The 18,707-nt window shown below is 39.7% G+C and overlaps 1 protein-coding gene across 3 annotated transcripts in view; it reads left to right on the forward strand.

Annotated features, from left to right (window-relative positions):
* The window catches only part of POLH (DNA polymerase eta), a 32,852-nt gene that overhangs the window by 1,522 nt on the left and 12,623 nt on the right, over window positions 1-18,707 (forward strand). For 2 of the 3 annotated variants that reach the window (XM_082733143.1, XM_082733145.1), the window contains exons 2-5: window positions 6,295-6,435; window positions 6,672-6,806; window positions 9,342-9,559; window positions 18,444-18,613. In XM_082733143.1, the coding sequence (XP_082589269.1) occupies window positions 6,299-6,435; window positions 6,672-6,806; window positions 9,342-9,559; window positions 18,444-18,613 (660 nt within the window). In that variant the 5' untranslated portion in view covers window positions 6,295-6,298. Of the gene's footprint in view, window positions 1-6,294; window positions 6,436-6,671; window positions 6,807-9,341; window positions 9,723-18,443; window positions 18,614-18,707 lie in introns of all 3 variants that reach the window. The other variant, XM_082733144.1, reaches the window with a different exon arrangement.

An 18,707-nucleotide genomic window follows, 5' to 3' on the forward strand; every position in this document is an offset into this window, starting at 1 on the left:
GTATTAGAACTGCCTGGAGAGTTTTTAAAAATCACAATGTCCAGGTCACACCCTGTTTTGTTCTGTCTTGGTCTGTTAATAATAATGCCTTAAAACAATAAATAACATTTAAGTAACATTGATATTTGGTTTCTAACACCAGACATCCTAATTTAATTGGTATGGGTGTGTTTTGTGCTATCACAGCCTAGCAATGATAATGCTATGGTTAGAAATGTTGTGGCGGGGGGGGGGGGGGGGGGGGGTTGGGGGGGTTGCTCCTGGTTGGCCTTCAGTGGGTTAAGCCTCTGCCTTTGGCTCAGGTCATAATCTCAGGGTCCTGGGATCTAGCCCCACATCAGGCTCTCTGCTCAATGGAGAGCCTGCTCTTTCTCTCTTTCTGCCTACCTCTGTGCCTACTTGTGACCCTGTCAAATAAATAAGTAAAATCTTAAAAAAAGAAAAGAAAAAAAATGTTTGGGGCACTCACCTAGGCTCCAGTGAGCTTCCCACAGACATCTCCTCTTTCCAAACCAGTGTCTTATGGTTCTTAGCATGATTGCAGGATACCTTTAGCAGGTGACCCTCAGGAAACTTTGAAAAAGTTTATTCCTTACAAGCCCTAGAGCTAACAAGACACAGCAGTTGGGCACAGCACAAGATTACCAGTACAGAGAGAGCAAGCTAGCATAGGCCCAGGATTCTACTTTCACTGGGATTTAGGGTGGCAATCAAGAATAAGAGCAGGAGGGGTGCCTGGGTGTCTGCCTTTGACTCAGATCATGATCTCTGGATCCTGGGATTGAGCCCCACGGGGGGGGATCCCTGATCAGTGGGGTATCTGCTTCTCCCTCCCCAAACCACCCCCCTGCATTTGTCCTCTCTCTCAATCAAATAAAATCTTTAAAAAAAAAAAAAAGAAAGAAAGAAAAAAGCGGGAATTTAAAGTGCAGGAAGACAGAAAAAAGGAAAACAAAAAAGTAAGCACCCAAAAATGTCCAGTTATTGAAATCAACCAAGAATTCTAAAACAAAGGAGTGCTCAGTTGGGCCTGGCACTTTAGTCATTTGTCTGGCTGTGTGTTTATTCAAGATAGTCATCTTTGGGGGTGCCTGGGTGGCTCAGTGGGTTAGGTCTCTGCCTTGGGCTTAGATCGTAGTCTCAGTATCCTGGGATTGAGCCCTGCATCAGACACTCTGCTCGGTGGAGGGTCTGCTTCCCCCTCTCTCTGCCTGCTTGTGATCCCTCTCTGTTAAATAAATAGAAAAATCTTTTAAAGATTTTTATTTATTTGATAGAGAGAGATCACAAGCAGGCAGAGAGAGAGGGGGAAGCAGGCTCCCCACTGAGCGGAGAGCCCGATGCGGGGCTCGATCCCAGGACCCTGAGACCATGACCTGAGCTGAAGGCAGAGGCTTAAACCACTGAGCCAACCAGGCGCCCCAATAGAAAAATCTTTAAAAAAAAAAAAAAAAGGTAGTCATCTTTGAAGTGGATGCCTCTGCAATCCAAGCTTAAATCAGGCATCTCCCTTATGAAAAAGGGATGGGGGAGAACAACTGTCAGGGTTTACACAACAATCTACCCTGTGATGCCAGAGTCCATGATGAGGACATTAACTGCCTGGATAAAGCTGGTATGTTAAAAGTCAGGGTTAAATAATTATACAGGCCATAGTTTGAAATGCAGTCTCTAGCCATTTGTCCCAAACTTGAAAGAGTCCAGCCATGAAAGTAGGCCAATGATCCCGACTATTTGGCTAGCCCTGGAAATCTGCTCAAGGATTCGGGTAATACTGTGAAATATTTTAACATCTTCAGCCATATGGCTTAAGTAGGTTTGAGCCTGTCCTGATTGCTAGATAGTTTCATATTCAAAGGAACCAGTTTCTTAGTCCTGAGAATAATTAAGGGGTTGGGTCTCATTTCAGAAGGTGGTCATGCAGTTGGGTTCCCCAAGGTAAGCCTTGTTTTTTGTTGTTGTTTTGTTTTGTTTTGTTTAAAAAAAAAAAAAAGTAAATTTCAAGATCTTACTGGCTTTAATCAAGGTTGTGAATTGGGCAGCATCCCATCTAACAAAAAGAAACCTAGGGGTTGTACAAAATGAAAGACTTCTATAGGAGCAGAAGGGATCATGACAAGAAAGTTACTGTCAGAGTGGTTTGTTTCAAGCAAGGCCACCTTCTTTTGGGGGGAAGTCGGGGCAGTAGTGCTGACCAGGAAATTCCAGACTGACAGGTTAAGATTACATGCTGGAAGAGGCTAAAACTGAAATTAGGTACACTCTGGTTTGGTGACATGCACTTGGTATAAGTGACTCCAGTTTGGGCCTGCTCTCTCTCTTTTAACAGGCCTACATGATAGAAGTATGTGCTTCAGGCATTTAATAAGAGGTATTTCTATGGAAACAAAAGGAATAAAAACAAAGGTTAATATTTGGAGGAGATTATAATCGCAGTTTCTGAGTTCTGAAGGCAGCAGTTGGGGAGATTTCTAGATGTCAGGCTCAACGCTCTTCAGATGGAGTGAAGGCAGACAGGGGCAATCTTAGATTTTCCTGGTTTGCAGTTTGAATTGCTCTGGTGATCTTTTCTGAGTGGCCCACACAATAACAGGAACAAAAATTGTCTATACATGAACTATTGTGATGTCTCTTAAGTTTATATCAAGTCCCACTTCAGTTTGCATGGCTTTGGGAAAGGGCAATTTTAGTTCTCAGTGTTTCCAAGGGTAGGATAACACTTGGAAATGTTAGTTTGAAGAGTTGTAGCCAAATATTGGAGGAAACTAGAATTCAGGATCCAGTCCAGTTTAGAGGTAGAAAACAAAATCTCAGAGACAAATAACAGCAATAGAATCTGATTTCCACAAAGCTGTGTTACTGAAACATTCTTTGTCTCAAAATCACCCCCATTTCTATCAGAGATAGTTGAAGTAAGCCTAATTTGTTTGTAAAATAAGTCTAATCTCATTAAACTTGGTTGATTGTTTATATGATTGCAGCAAGAATTTACATAATTGCAGCAAGAATTGACCATAGAGACTTTTAAGTCGGCTTTGCTGGAACTTTTCATAAGGAATCTCAGATTGCTTTTAAAAGCTTCTCAAGTCTAGGAAGCCAATCCAGAAACCTGCCAGTAGGCCTTGCCTGCAATACTTAATAAATTTGGGTGAATTCCTCTCTTCTTGAGGTTCCTAAAATAACCTGAGGTTCCTGGGCTTGCCAGGAAGTGACCTTCCTTAGGAGGGCTATTGGGAACTCTGTAAGTAAGGTACCAAGCTGATTTTTCAAGGAGCTTTATGGGCTCCATGAAGTCAACCTTAGTTCCTTAACTACTATATCTATGTATGTCTTTCTCAAATATGACATCCAGTGAAAGTCTGGGCTGTATAACCATTGTTTCCATTTGGGTCCTGTTATAAGAAGAACAGATCCTTTTTGAATTTATGCAGATAATTATATTGTCACAAAAGTAAGAATATTAACTGACAGTTTTCTACTTCTGGAGGGATCAGATAGGGAGAAAAAGTAATGGTTTCATCTGTGTTCTCAAAAGTATACTTTACCAAATTGCTGTAAGTCAGAGATAGCTTAAGAAAAGAGGTTCTTAAAACTGGAAAAAATAGAACATTGAAGAACCAACGATGTTTCATATAAAAAATTATAATCATCCTTATCAGCTTATTCAGTCCCATGGCATTCTTGTTGATTTTTTGGGGAACAGTTTTGTGAAACCATTAGTTTCTTTATAAGTGTTCAATCAGTTCTTACCCAGTTCAGTTGTATGATCTAAAAGTTATCAGAAATCTTTATTCTAGAGTACTTGTCAGTGTCCTTTCCATGAATTTCTGGAAGATGAAACACATTTGCAAACAACTGTAAATGACAAAAGACTTAAAAATGTCCATAGTTTAAGATATCCTGAGAGCTCATTATAATGCAGTTGACAAGGAAATTTGGTATTTCTGTGACACAACATCCCTTTTTAGAGAGGGGGAGAAGCAGAGGGAGAGAGAGAATCCCAAGCAGACTCCATGCTCAGAGGGGACTTTAACATGGGATCAATCTCACAGCCCTGAGATCATGACCTGAGCTGAAACCTAGAGTCAGACGCTTAACCACCTAAGCCGTGGCACCCCAAGTGACACATAACATTTTAAAATAATAATTAGAATTAAGGTTAATAATATATCCGGGGTGCCTGGGTGGCTCAGTGGGTTAAAGCCTCTGCCTTCGGCTCAGGTCATGATCCCAGGGTGCTGGGATGGAGCCCTGCATTGGGTTCTCTGCTCAGCAGGGAGCCTCCTTCCCCCTCTCTCTTCTTGCCTCTCCGCCTACTTGTGATCTCTGTCAAATAAATCAATAAAATCTTTTTTAAAAAGATTAATAATATAATTTTAGTAATTTCATGTTTCTTAAATGCTTATATATCCATACAAGGATATGCATAAAGAAGGTTTAGTATTATTTCATATTTAACATATCTGAAAGTAAAGCATTCCTTTTTTTTTTTTTTAAGATTTTATTTATTTATTTATTTATTTATTTATTTATTTGAGAGAGAGACAGAGATAGCAAAAGAGAACACAAGCGGGGAGGAGAGGGAGAAGCTGAGCCGGGAGCCCCATTTGGGGCTCTATCCTAGGACCCTGGGGTCATGACCTGAGGCAGATGGTTAACCAACTGAGGCTCTCAGGCACCCCCGTGAAAATAGAGCGTTTCTATGAAACCTTTCATAAACCAAAATGGTGTAAAGCAAAAAAGCAATTACCATTTGTTTATATGGAAAAGTTTTTAAGCATTCTCAGACTTAAAAAATAACCTCTCAAACTTTTCTGATACCTTAGAATCAGTCCTGTAAATAATAAATTACCTTTATTTTTTTAGTTTCCTGATGGTTATTGCTGAAGGGAATCTTGCAATCATAATAAGAACAGTAATGGTCATTCCGTTGTATCTTTTCCTTTGGAAAGGGGAGATGTCTGTGGGAAGCTCACTGGGGCCCCGGTAAGTGCCCCCAGCCATTTCTAGCTCATAGCATTACTATCAATAGGTTGAGATGGCACAAACACAACCATACTAATTAAATTGGGATGTCTGGTGGTAGATGCCACATTATTTAAATGTTCTTAGATTGGGAGGCACCTGGCTGGCTCAATTCATAGAGCATGCAACTTGATCTTGGGGTTGTAACTTCAAGCCCCACGTTAGACATAGTGCTTTCTTTAAGAAAAATGATTCTAATCTGCAGCGAAGTTGGGAGCCACTGCTTTAGTTTACATTCCTTCTTCCAGATTCCTGACAATGCTAAATGAGAGCATTATTCTGTATCCACTACAAAGCATATAAATTTTGATCTTCCGATCTATGATCCATACCTTTATGTATGTTTGTATGTGAATAGTATGTAGTATTTTCTTTTTTTTTTTAAGATTTTATTTATTTATTTGACAAACAGAGATCACAAGTAGGCAGAGAGGCAGGCAGAGAGAGAGAGAGAGAGAGAGGAGGAAGCAGGCTCCCTGCTGAGCAGAGAGCCCGATGCGGGGCTCGATCCCAGGACCCTGAGACCATGACCTGAGCCGAAAGCAGAGGCTTTAACCCACTGAGCCACCCAGGCGCCCCAGTATGTAGTATTTTCTTTTGCCTTCAAAAGTTTATATAAATGAATAGAAAATCACTGTTAGAACACTGTGAAGTATTACAGGCAATACCCACTGATAGGTACTTAATGTTGAAAGTTTGAGGAAAACCAGGATCTTTATATAATCTCAAAGTATCTCCCCTAAGATAACAATTAAAAAACTTGAAATAGTAACTTTACCATGAGAAACCTGGCAAACTATCACAACTAAATGATCATGGTTAACACCACAAGAGTAATAACAGCTTTTGATATCATGTATCTCAATATGATACATTGAGACGAGTACATCACTTGCATAATATTCTTGCCAAAATATGTAGCCTTAATCTAATCAAGAGAAAACATTGGACAGGCCTAAATCGAGAGACATTCTCAAAGTAAAAGACTAGTTCTCTTCAAAAGTGCCAACATCCTGAAAAATAAGGGAAGACTGAGGAACTGTCACAAATTGTAGAAGACTAAGGAGACATGATGACCTAAGCTTTACTACCTTCCTAAAATTGTACCAATTTATATATTATTCTCCTACCAGCAGTATATGAATATGCCTGTTTCATTCTTGTTAATATCCATGCTCATGATAACTCAACAGTGGAAGAACAGAAATTACTGTTTCCTTGGCACTTCAGATTAGGTGTCTTTTCTGACTATAAAATATTGTCTTTCAGAAAAATGGCTACCGGACAGGACCGAGTAGTTGTCCTAGTGGACATGGACTGTTTTTTTGTTCAAGTGGAACAGCGGCAGAATCCTCATTTGAGGAATAAACCTTGTGCAGTTGTCCAGTACAAGTCATGGAAGGGTGGTGGGTATGTATCATAGCTACTGTAACTGTCAACTGTTTTATTCTATAAGAATACATGACAGTGTGTTAGGTCCTGTTTTGGGGATCTCTGAACTGCTATGTTTGAGATGGAATAGTGGCATCTGTGACCAAAAAGTTTCTGCTATCACGTTTATAGCCCATTCGGTTAAATTTTATTTTTGTTTGTGATCTTGTAATATTTATCTGTTTGTCTTTTTTTTTTTTTTTTCCTAACCTTAGAATAGTTGCAGTGAGTTATGAAGCTCGTGCATTTGGGGTCACTAGAAGCATGTGGGCAGATGATGCTAAGAAGTTATGTCCTGATCTTCTGTTGGCACAAGTTCGTGAGTCCCGTGGGAAAGCTGACCTCACCAAGTAAGAAGGAAAGAATGTTTAGGGGAATGGAAGAATTGGAAATAATATTCTATGAGGCTAGGAACTGATGTTTCAAATTTGTGTTGTATAATTAATACCTGACAGAGTTCCTTTGGACAGCCAGCTTTTCTCTTTGAAATGAAAATAGATTTTGATACTATGTTTCAGAAACAGTGCAGTCATTACAGCCTTTAACAACTTGCTGCCCTTAACACCGCTTCAGTTCCTTAATTGTTTAAAAATTGGTGTTATATTTAAAAATCCCAGTTTCCATGTTCTTAGACCAAAAGTCTGGTTTGAAGTGATTAGATTGACTGAAACTAAGTTTTTCCAGAGAAGGATGAGTCAAACTGACATAGTACAGTATCTACAGTTGCTTGCTAGAACTGAACAATCTCAAAGGAGATTAACTCTGTGTTTGAAGTGAGCTGTCACTCCCCAGATTTTAGAACATTAGTCTATATGGGCATGGCCACGCTCCAACCATTAATAATAATCCTAATGGATAGTATATATTGAGCATTTGTCCTATGCCAGCCTGTGTTAAACTCTCCATAGGCAAGATCTCTTAAATATCATGTTATTATAACATAGACTCTAGAATTACCCATCCCCTTACCTCCATAAAGAAAGAAGTTTAGAGAGCTTAAATAATATAAGTTCACACAGTTAGAAAATAGAAGGCTGAGGATTCAGGGGGTTTTTTAGATTTCAGTAGCCATATTCTCGCAGTTTACTCTACCATGTAGTGTGGTGTGTAGCAGTCATGATTTGACTTAAGACTTACAGTATTCCTGAATTCACCTATGAATTACAAGTCTAAAGGTGGTGTGCCATAACCAACTTCACCCTGGAGTTATTGCCAGAAGAGAAGACAGATTTACTGAAGATGAATATCTTAACCCTAAAATAACATTAATGCAGCTAATAGACTACACTGCATTGAATAGACCTTTGTGCTGGTAAAGACAATGTGACTTCCCCAGAAATATAGTTGATTTCTGAGTGTGATTTTGAAAAGATGCATGCTTTAAACTGGATCATTTCTTTTACTCTTAAAATCTTCATCAAGTAGGGATGCCTTGGTGGCTCAGTTGGTTAAGCATCTGCCTTTGGCTCAGGTCATGATCCCAGGGTGCTGGGATCAAGTCCCATAGTGGGCTCCTTGCTTGGCAGGAAGCCAGTTCTCCCTCTGCCTGCCACTCCCCCTGCTTGTGTTCTATCCCCCCTCTCTGTCTCTCTGACAAATAAATAAAATCTTAAAAAAAAATCTTCACAATTTAAAATTGTTTTAATAATTAACTTGTGATACTAAGTTATAAATTATGATTTGCAGAAATGTATACAAATAAATTTTATCAAGTATTCTTAAGATACTTTGGAGTAAGTTGCCCGAGAGGCCATGGAGGAACACCAGCTACTGCAATAAGGTGTTCTTTCCTCACTTTGTGTGTGCGTTTGTGTGTGTGTATCATGTTCTCATGCTCTTGCACACACTAGCACTCTTTTTTTTCCTTTGAGGTATGACTATCCTTTCCAGCACAAATAATGATTAAAAGGAAAAAAAGCCAAATATTTTTCTAATTCTTTTGAAGATGCTTTAGAACAATAATTATACTAGTTTTTATAGATGTCTTTATGAAATGGTGCAAATATTTCCATTTTTATGATCTGTCAGGAACAAAGCACTTACTGTAAATTCCATAGCAGGTTCAAAGCAATAAAACATGCACATATTGCCATAGGAAACATCTACAGCCAGAAGAGCTGCTTGTTATGATTTAAATAGGAGGTATATGGTGAAATTGGTATCCTCTAAAGAAGGATGTCACCACATTCCAAGCATTTATCTTCAGTTTGATTATTTGAATGTTAGTATACCCAGAACTGATTGGACTTGGTTAGTTGGTTGGATGTATGTGTGTGTGTGTGTGTGTGTGTGTGTGTGTGTGTAGTAAGGACCAGCTCACATGTTGTTCCAACTCACTATTAACTGAAATATAAAATCCTAATGTCACTTTGTTAATTTAAAATGAGAAACACTGTCTTGAGAAATACCAGATACTTGGGTTCACAAATCAGGGCGGTGTTTCCTGTAAGTTATGTCTTATTTGAAGACAAAAGTAGAAGCAGAAAATACATAATGGATATATGAAAATTAAAAAAAAAAGAATAGGTGATCTTAGTAAAATGTAGTTGAACAAGTTTGAAGCATTTCTTTCCTTTTGGAGAGAGCCACAAAAACATGTTTATGGTCTGGATGCTTTCCACCTTCATAGTGCTAGAGTCACTAAACACGTTTGCCTCCATTGTTCTTCTTTTTCTTTGCTTCTGTTATTGACCATCCATCTGTCTGTGCATTGATCCCTTCATTTGGGTTACTTTCTCATCTCTGCCAAACCATTGCTCCCTTTAAGGAGACCTTACACTGGTGATATATATGATTCTATTATGAGATAGAGGGGATGGGGGCTGACAGTCACTATGTTGCCTTCATTTATTGCCTACACATATGATAATCCGTATACTTTTTAGGTACCGGGAAGCCAGTGTGGAAGTGATGGGGGTAATGTCTCGTTTTGCTGTGATTGAACGTGCCAGCATTGATGAGGCTTATATAGACCTGACGAGTGCTGTACAAGAAAGACTACAAAAGCTACAAGGGCAACCTATCTCAGCTGACCTGTTGCCAACCACCTACATTGAAGGGTTGCCCCAAGGCCCTACAACAGCAGAAGGGACTGATCAGAAAGGTACTTCCATAGCGTCATATTGCTTCTGCTTCCTGCCTTTGGAATCTGCTTTGCTTGGTCACGCTGATCCTTCTTGGATTGATTGAAAGGAAACTTAAACTACAACCTGAATGAATCACAAGGACTCACGTGGAAGGATATACAAATTCTCTTATCTTTCCAGGTATATGGATGTTGAGAATCTGTGGAATCTGTATGAAATCAAGTTTCTATTTAGATAAAATGAGAGCAGGTTTGAGTTATCAGTAGACTGAGCACTTTTGTCATTTGTAGGTTAATTTATAACATTGTAACTTGGTTTCTTTTAAGTTTAAGGGGGGGGGGGTGCCTGGGTGACTCAGTGGGTTAAGCTGCTGCCTTCGGCTCAGGTCATGATCTCAGGGTCCTGGGATCAAGTCCTGCATTGGGCTCTCTGCTCGGCGGGGAGCCTGCTTCCTCCTCTCTCTCTCTCTCTCTCTCTGCCTGCCTCTCTGCCTACTTGTGATCTCTCTCAATCAAATAAATAAAATCTTTAAGGGGGACCTCAAGTACAGGGAGTTGAGTCACTCAAAATCTTTTACTTTTTTTTTTTTTTTTTTAAGGATTTCATTTATTTGTCAGAGAGAGAGAGCACAAGCAGAGGGAGAAGCAGGCTCTCCACTGAGCAAGAAGTCCGATGTGGGACTCAATCTTGGGATCTTGGAATCTTGACCTCAGCCAAAGGTAGGCGCTTAACTGACTGAGCTACCCAGGCGTCCCTGAGTCACTCAAAATTTCTGATCAATTCATAGTAAAATACTAGGGTGCATGGGTGGCTCAGGCTGTTAAGTGTCTGCCTTCATAATCCCAGAACATAAGCAGGGGGAGTGGCAAGCAGGAGGAGTTGCAGGCTCCTCGATGAGCAAGGAGCTGGAGGTGGGGACTTAATCCCAGGGCCCAGGGGTCATGACTAGAGCCAAAGGAGAGTTTAGCTTACTTCTAGTTAAAGTGGTAAATTTCCCATGGGTTCCATATTTTAAAATAAGATGTAAGATTTAAAGTGTCCTTTGCCATTGAACAGTTGTATGATTAGCCTTTAACTTGTTGAAGGGTGGTAGTAGTACAACTGCCCAGGGAAGCTTGTGAGAAAGACAATTGAGGAATCATTTTATTCTCTGATCCTGATATAGCAGAGTTTATCAACCTGGAGGCTGCAAATCCTTCAATTCCTTCAGGAAAATACAATGGACAATAAAAATGTGCTACTTAGGGGCGTCTGGGTGGTTTAGTCGGTAAGGCATCTGCCTTCGACTCAGGTCATGATCCTGGGGTCCTGGGATCAAGCCCTGCATCGGTCTCCTTGCTCAGCAGGGAGCTTGCTTCTCACTCTGCCTGCCAATCCCTCTGCTTGTTTGTGTGCTCTCTCTCTCTCTGTCAAATAAATAAATAAAATCTTTAAAAGAAAAAAATATGCTACTTTAAGGAGGCAGTTATAATACATAAACATTTGATGATGAAATATGTCATGATTTTCTTTTCTTAGTAGTCTGCGACCAGAGTCAGAAATTTAACGATCAGGGGCATCTGGATGGCTCGGTCAGTTAAGCATCTGGCTTCTTGCCTTCGGCTCAGGTCATGATCTCAGTATCCTGGGACTGAACCCCCACATCATGCTCCCTGTTTCTTCCTCTCCCTCTGTACCCCAGCTTGTACTCTCTCTTTTGCGTGTTCTACCTCAAATTAAAAAAAAAAATGGAAGAAAGCTAACGATCATAATAAAGAAGGTTTTTCTTTGGTCTTAGCTTTGTGTACCACATTTTACTGTGAGGCTAATGCTTTAAAACACTTGAAATTAGTTTTATAATACTTAAAAATCATTGATTCTTTGCAGGTTTTTTTGAGGGCTGTATCCCCTTTTGAAAATTTTTTCAAAGTATGGACCCTTGCTTGCCTTAGAAAAATACATATCTACACATAAGGTAGTTCTGTGTGCAGTTTTCACGAGTTTCACAGACCCTCTGAAAACCATATACCTCAGAATAGGAACCGTTATTACACATTACATTTGTATTTTTGGCTCCAACTCATCTTTAAAGAGCTCTCTGGCTGAAGACTATGGTATATACCTTCATTGGTGGCAAATGTTACCTCAACTCAAATGGACATGCTGCTCTTTGTTCTACACCTTTTTTTTTTTTTAATCAAAAATGCAGATGTTTATAAACAAGTCTTATTTCTGTATGTCTTCTGTAACTATTGCTTTAGTGTGTCCAGTTTAAGTATTGAATTTCCAGTTGAAGTAAACTATCTTTTTATTTATAGTGCTCAAAAAAGTGTAATGCCTAGTAAATGGTTTATGATATTTCATATTATATTCCTGGGTCCTCTTATGATATGTGCAACCAAAAAAAACTGATAATAGAAATTAACTGATCTAAGTGTGTATAATCTTCTTCTAGAAATTATTTTTCATGGATGTGAATTATTTCAAACCTATGAAAAGAAGTCAGGTATTTCCGATGTTTTGATACTGAAGTTTCTGTTAACTTTGCCGTCCTACCTCTTAATACAGAGCTGGCAATCAGCCATACTGTGTTTGCAACTTATTTTTTGTTTCTGAAAATAGTTATGTGTGTAGAAAGCTCTAAGTGGTAGAATTACTTAAAAATAATACTCAAAAACTGTCAGATTGAAAACTTTCCTTTCAAGGCCATTTTCTAAGTAGTTTGTATCAGTTAAGGAACTCCTTAGTTATCTCCTCCCTTTGCTCTTAATTTCTTTCTTTCTAAACATATAATGAACATCTTCTGAATGCCTAGGACATGAAGCAGTTGTGTAGTTGTATAAGAAATTATAAATCATTGTTAAAGATGAGAGTGGTGGGATTGGAAGGGTCCCCTGCTGGCTTTGAAAAGGAAGCTGCCATATTCTCAGAGGGCTTTTGGAGGAGGCCCCCATGGCTAGGCTCTGAGAGTTGCCCTCTGCTGACAGCCAGCAAGAAAATGGGGACCAAATTCTGCCAACAACCAGAAGTAGCTTGGAAGACATTAATCAGCTGATAGCATAAAGGAGGGCACACTCATTATCAGTACAGGAACTTCTCTTTTATAGTTATGGTGCCTAGAGTTGTGGCATATAGCTAGAGATTTATCAGTTTAACCCCAAAGTTTTGGCACAACTCATCAGCGCTCACTCTTCTGCTGGTTCTGTTCATCATTGTACTGGAGGTATAAGACAGTGCAATCAGAGCAGAAGGGGAAATAGAAGATATTTAGATGTGAAGGAAAAGGTAAACTTTCCACATGACATAACCATGTTTGTAAGAAATCATAAAGAATCTACCCCACCCTTCCCCCCAAAATAAGTGAGATTAGCAAGGTTGCAGGGGATGAAGTCAATATGTAAAAATCAGTAGCATTTATACACACTAAAATTTAAGATGGGAAATTGAAATTTAAAAAGCCATGTTATTGCAATAGCATTACAATCATGAAATTATTAGAGAAATGTATATAGGTGAAATATATATATATATGAAAAACTAGTTAACTAGAAACTATGAAACAGGGGTGCCTGAATGGCTCAGTCATTTAAGTATCTGCCTTTGGCTCAGGTCATGATCCCGGAGTCCCAGAATTGAGCCCTGCGTTGGGTTCCCTACTCAGTGGGGTGTCTGCTTCACCCTTTGCCCCTCACCTCACTTTGCTCTCTCTTTCTCTTTCTCAAGAAAACAAAAACAAAACTATAAAACATAATGCCTGAGAAGAAAATTTAAATAAATGGGGGTGCCTGGGTTGCTCAGTGGGTTAAGCCTCTGCCTTCAGTTCAGGTCACGATCTCAGGGCCTTGGGATTGAGCCCCACTTTGGGCTCCCTGCTCAACAGGGAGCCTGCTTTCCCCATTCTCTCTGCCTGCCTCTCTGCCTACTTGTGATCTCTCTCTGTGTCAAATAAATAAATAAAATCTTTTTTAAAAATTAAAAAAAATGAAATAGATGGAGAGATATAATATGCTCATGGATCAAAAGACTAAATGTTATTAGAGCTCAGGTTGCCTCAAATTGACCTAAGATTCATTGCATTCCCTTCTTGACTCAGCAGGACTTTGTAGAAATTGCCAAATTGACTTGAAAATTTGTATGGAAATGCAAAGGATGTGGGGTAGCCAAACAACTTTGAAAAAGAACTCAGTTGGAAGATTTAAACACTCTGGTTTTAAGATTTAACTATAAATTTACAGTAACTGGAGCAGTGTAATATTGGTGTAAGATGAGACAGATCCATGGTACAGGATGATAGGAAGTACACAAATAGAGTGCCATATTTTTTGGTCAATTGGTTTCCACAAAGCTGCTGAGATAATTCAATATGAAAGGGGAAGTCTCTCAGTTCTAGTGGTCATTTTACACCAAAACTGCCAGAATCTTCTTCTGGTCCACTTCAGTGTATCAGAGAAAAACCAAAATGGTATAGATTCTTCTTATCAACTAGAGAAGGAGATAAGCGAAATGCTTATCTTTTGTGGCCCTGTTCAATTGAAATGGATATAGAGTAACAAGATTGGGAATTTCCCAAATTTCCCTAATTTGGGAAAGCAATAATGAAGAAATATAAAGCAAAGCAAATTTAGCTCTAGAACTTGGGAAAAATGCCCGCCAAATCCCACAATTTCAATAAATTCTTATTTTTTCCTTTCCCAAACCTAATAAATACTAAGTGGTTTTAATTTTTGCTTCAACTGTCAAATATAATTTTTTTAAAGATTTATTTATTTATTTGTTTATTTATTTATTTGACAGAGATCACAAGTAGGCAGAGAGGCAGGCATAGAGAGAGGGGGAAGCAGGCTCCCTGCTGAGCAGAAAGCCCAATGCGGGGCTCGATCCCAGGACCCTGAGATCATGACCTGAGCCTAACGCAGAGGCTTTAACCCACTGAGCTACCCAGGCGCCCCTATCAAATATAATTTAATAAATTCATGAGAAACAAACAAAAAAAGGATGTTATATTTACTGTTGTTAACACATGCAAGACACTGCTAAGGAGCTTTATATAAGATTATATATATATATATGTATGTATACACATACACACACATATATGCACATATACACACATATATAATTCCTCACAATAATCCTATGATACAGTACTCAAACTCATGTCATAGACCATGAAATTGAAACAGAGAATTACAGAACTTGTTCAAAGCCACATAGTGATAAAGTCAGTATTTTTTTTTTAAGATTTTATTTATTTATTTGACAGAAATCACAAGTAGATGGAGAGGCAGGAAGCAGGCTCCCTGCTGAGCAGAGAGCCCGATGCGGGACTCGATCCCAGGACCCTGAGATCATGACCTGAGCCGAAGGCAGCGGCTTAACCCACTGAGCCACCCAGGCGCCCTAAAGTCAGTATTTGAACACTGCCTAACTACAGAATATTCTTTTAACAATTATGCTATATGTTTTACAGATAAGAGCTAAAGGACTTTAACGGGGCACCCCAAAGTTAGCTAGACTAGTTGGAGAATACCACATGATAGATGAAGCTTGAATAAACCCTGAAGTATAAATAATATTTTTTTAAAAGAAAGTCTTTTTTTCAAAGATTTTACTTATTTGAGAGAGAAAGAGAAAGGGCATAAGAAGGGAAATGGCCCAAGGGAGAAGCAGACTTCCCCCTGAGCAGGGAGCCCAATGTGGAACTCAATCCTGAGCCTCCAGGATCATGACCTGAGCCGAAAGCAGTTGCTTAACCAACTGAGGCACCCAGGTGCCCTGAGTAGTATTTAAGCAAAGGAAGATCAGAAATAAGAGCAGGGGGACGCCTGGGTGGCTCAGTGGGTTAAGCCGCTGCCTTCGGCTCAGGTCATGATCCCAGTCTCCTGGGATCGAGTCCCACATCGGGCTCCTTGCTTGGCAGGGAGCCTGCTTCTCCCTCTGCCTCTGTCTGCCATTCTGTCCGCCTGTGCTTGCTCTCTCTCCCTCTCTCTCTGACAAATAAATAAATAAAATATTTAAAAAAAAAAAAGGAAAGAAGAACAGGGAAATAGGATAAGGGATGTCTTAAAGTTGAAACAGTGTATGTTCAGGAAATTTAAGGATATAACAAATTTGAGATTAATGGAAGATGAATTGAAAAGGCCAGATGGTCTTCAGTGCCAGTTTTATAGAGTTGGTACTTTATTCTATAGGTATGAGAGAGCTAACAACAGTTTCGGTTGGTTGGTTTGTTTTTAAGATCTTATTTATTTTCTTGACAGAGAGCACAAGCAGGGGAGCAGCAGGCAGGGGGAAAGCAGGCTCCAGGCTGAGCAAGGAGCCTGATGCAGGACTCGATCCCTGGACCCTAGGATCATGACCTGAGCCGAAGACAGAAACCCTTACTTGACCGAGCCACCCAGGTGCCCTAACATTGGTTTTGAAGAGAGGATAAGATGGATAACATTGGTATTTGAGAATATTTCATTCATGGGCATTGTGTAAATGCATTCAGGGAGAGGGTAGTTTAGGAGTTATGGTGGTCTGGGCAAGAATGAAGAAAAGCTGAACAAGATAGGGCAGGTTGCAATGGATATATGAAATACTTTGAAGTGGTTTTGTTGACCAAAAAATCGACCAAATAATGGGGAATAAAAGAGAAAAGAAAGGAAGCCAATATTATTGGAATTTTAAACCTTTAATAAAAATAGGGAGTTGTGGGGTGCCTAGGTGGCTTAGTCAGTTAAGCATCCAACTCTTGATCTCAGCTCTGGTCTTAATCTCAGAGTTGTGAGTTCAAGCCCTGTGTTGGGCTCCATGAGGGGTTATGGAGCCTATGAAAGAAAGAAGGAAAGAGAGAGAGAGAAGAAAGAAAGAGGAAGGGAGGGCACCTAGGTGGCTCAGAGGGTTAAGCCTCTGCCTTCGGCTCAGGTCATGGTCTCAGGGTCCTGGGACTGAGCCCCACATCTGGCTCTCTGCTCAACAGGGAGCCTGCTTGCCCCTTTCTCTCTTTGCTTGCCTTTCTGCCTACTTGTGATCTCTCTTTCTCTCTCTGTGTCAAATAAATAAAATCTTTTTTTAAAAAGGGGGGAAGGGAAGGGAGAGCGGAGGGGAGAGAAAGAGGAAGAAAAAAAGAAAGAGACAGGGAGAAAGGAAAAAAGAAAGGAAGAGAGAGAGATAAGAGAAAGGAGGGAGGGAGGGAGGGAGGAATAGGGAGTTGTTTGGAAAAAAGAATATTTGAGAAGGAACATATAACGATTGATTTTCATTAAGTTTAGAGAGTATAGTGAACTATAGTTTGAAACTATAATGGTTTGAAACTATAATGAAAAATTCAAGAAGAGGTATTCTGTGCGGAGGTGGAGCTAAGGGATTAGAGTTTAAGAGTTTGAGATTAGAGATGAAGATTTGTGTGCATTCAGCATAAGCAAATTGAAACGTAAGCCAGTACCAGTTCACCAAGAGAAAAAAAGCACGGATACAGATAAGACAGTGTTGCTCAGTATCTGCCAGAGTGTTAGAGGGAGAAGATAAGCCAGCAAATGAGAGAAGCAGCAGTCATCAAGAGTTGGAAAATACAGGACGCCTGGGTGGCTCAGTGGGTTAATCCTCCGACTTCAGCTTGGATCATGATGTCAGGGTCCTAGATCGGGCCTGCGGGCATGGGGCTCTCTGTTCAGCGGGGAGCCTCCTTCCCCACCTCTCTCTCTGCCTGCCTCTCTGCCTACTTGTGATCTCTCTCTCTCTCTCTCTCTCTCAAATAAATAAATCTTAAAAAAAAAAAAAAAAGAGTTGGAAAATACTTCTGTGTGCTCATCTTCCTCCTCTATATATGTGAACCTTTGCTAATACCTCTTCACAATAATTTGAGTGTATTTTCTTGCCTTGTTCATACCTCATTACTGTCTGTCTAAACCAGCATGTCTAGATTTTCTATATACTTACCTCCCTTGCTTTATAATCATTTTTTAGGCTTTTTCAAAACTGACTAGTTCTAATTGTATAATAAAATATTTTCAAGGCCCTGAGTCCAAAGCTACATCTAATTTCAGTAGCTTGTCAGTAGAATAAAAAACTAGTGTCTCACCAGAATTTTAGCTACTCACCAGGAGAATCAGTCTCTAAAAATATATAAATGCATTTATTTTGAAGCATGATTTAATTCTGAGTATTTTCTAATTGAATAACAGAATTCTTGGGGGGAGAAGGTACAAGGGATGGTTGGAAAAAGTAAGTTCCAGAGAACCGGAGAGAGAAAACATGTACTTTAAAATCATTAATCATGAGGGACACCTGGGTGGCTCAGTTGGTTGAGCAACTGCTTTCGGCTCAGTCATGATCCCAGAGGACCAGGATCGAGTCCTCCATCAGACTCCCAGCTCCACGGGGAGTCTGCTTCTCCCTCTGACCTTCTCCTCTCTCATGCTCTCTCTCACTGTCTCTCTCACCAATAAATAAAATCTTTTAAAAAATAAAAATCATAAATCATGAAAGACTACATTAATAAAAAATATTTGTTAAATATTATAAGTTTCAGCCTACGCTGAAGCAGAGGCTGCTGGAATTGATAGGAAGGAGAAATTGATCTCTCTTACCCAGAAGTTTAAACAATAGCCATTTTTTTATGTTTGAAAACGTACGTATTGGGGCACCTGGGAGGCTCAGTTGGTTAAGTGTCTGACTTCAGCTTAGGTTGTGATCTTGGGGTCCTGGGATCAAACCCCACATCTGGCTCCATGCTCAGTGGGGAGACTGCTTCTCCCTCTGCATCTCCCTCTCTCCACTCATGTTCTCTGTCTCTCTCTTAAAAAACAAACCAACAGAAAAACAGAAAAGAAAACATACATTAGCTAAAGTACTGTGAAAAGGAAGCATTTCTGTATTAGAGAACACAAAATCCTGACTTTAAAAAAATGTCTAAATACAGCCTTTCAATTTTTTCAGAGGAGACGCGAAAACAAGGCTTATTTCAATGGCTTGATTCTCTTCAGATTGATAACCCCACCTCTCCAGACCTGCAGCTCACTGTTGGAGCAGTGATTGTGGAGGAAATGAGAGCAGCCATAGAGAAGGAGACGGGCTTTCAGTGTTCAGCTGGAATTTCACATAATAAGGTGAAGGCTAATAGTGGGTTTCAAGGAGAAACATATCTTAGTTAAATGCAGCATGGATGGATATGAGTGGGGCATTTAAACCATTACATGCATA

This window comes from Mustela nivalis (assembly GCF_964662115.1).
Source record: "Mustela nivalis genome assembly, chromosome: 5".
NCBI lineage: Eukaryota > Metazoa > Chordata > Mammalia > Carnivora > Mustelidae > Mustela > Mustela nivalis.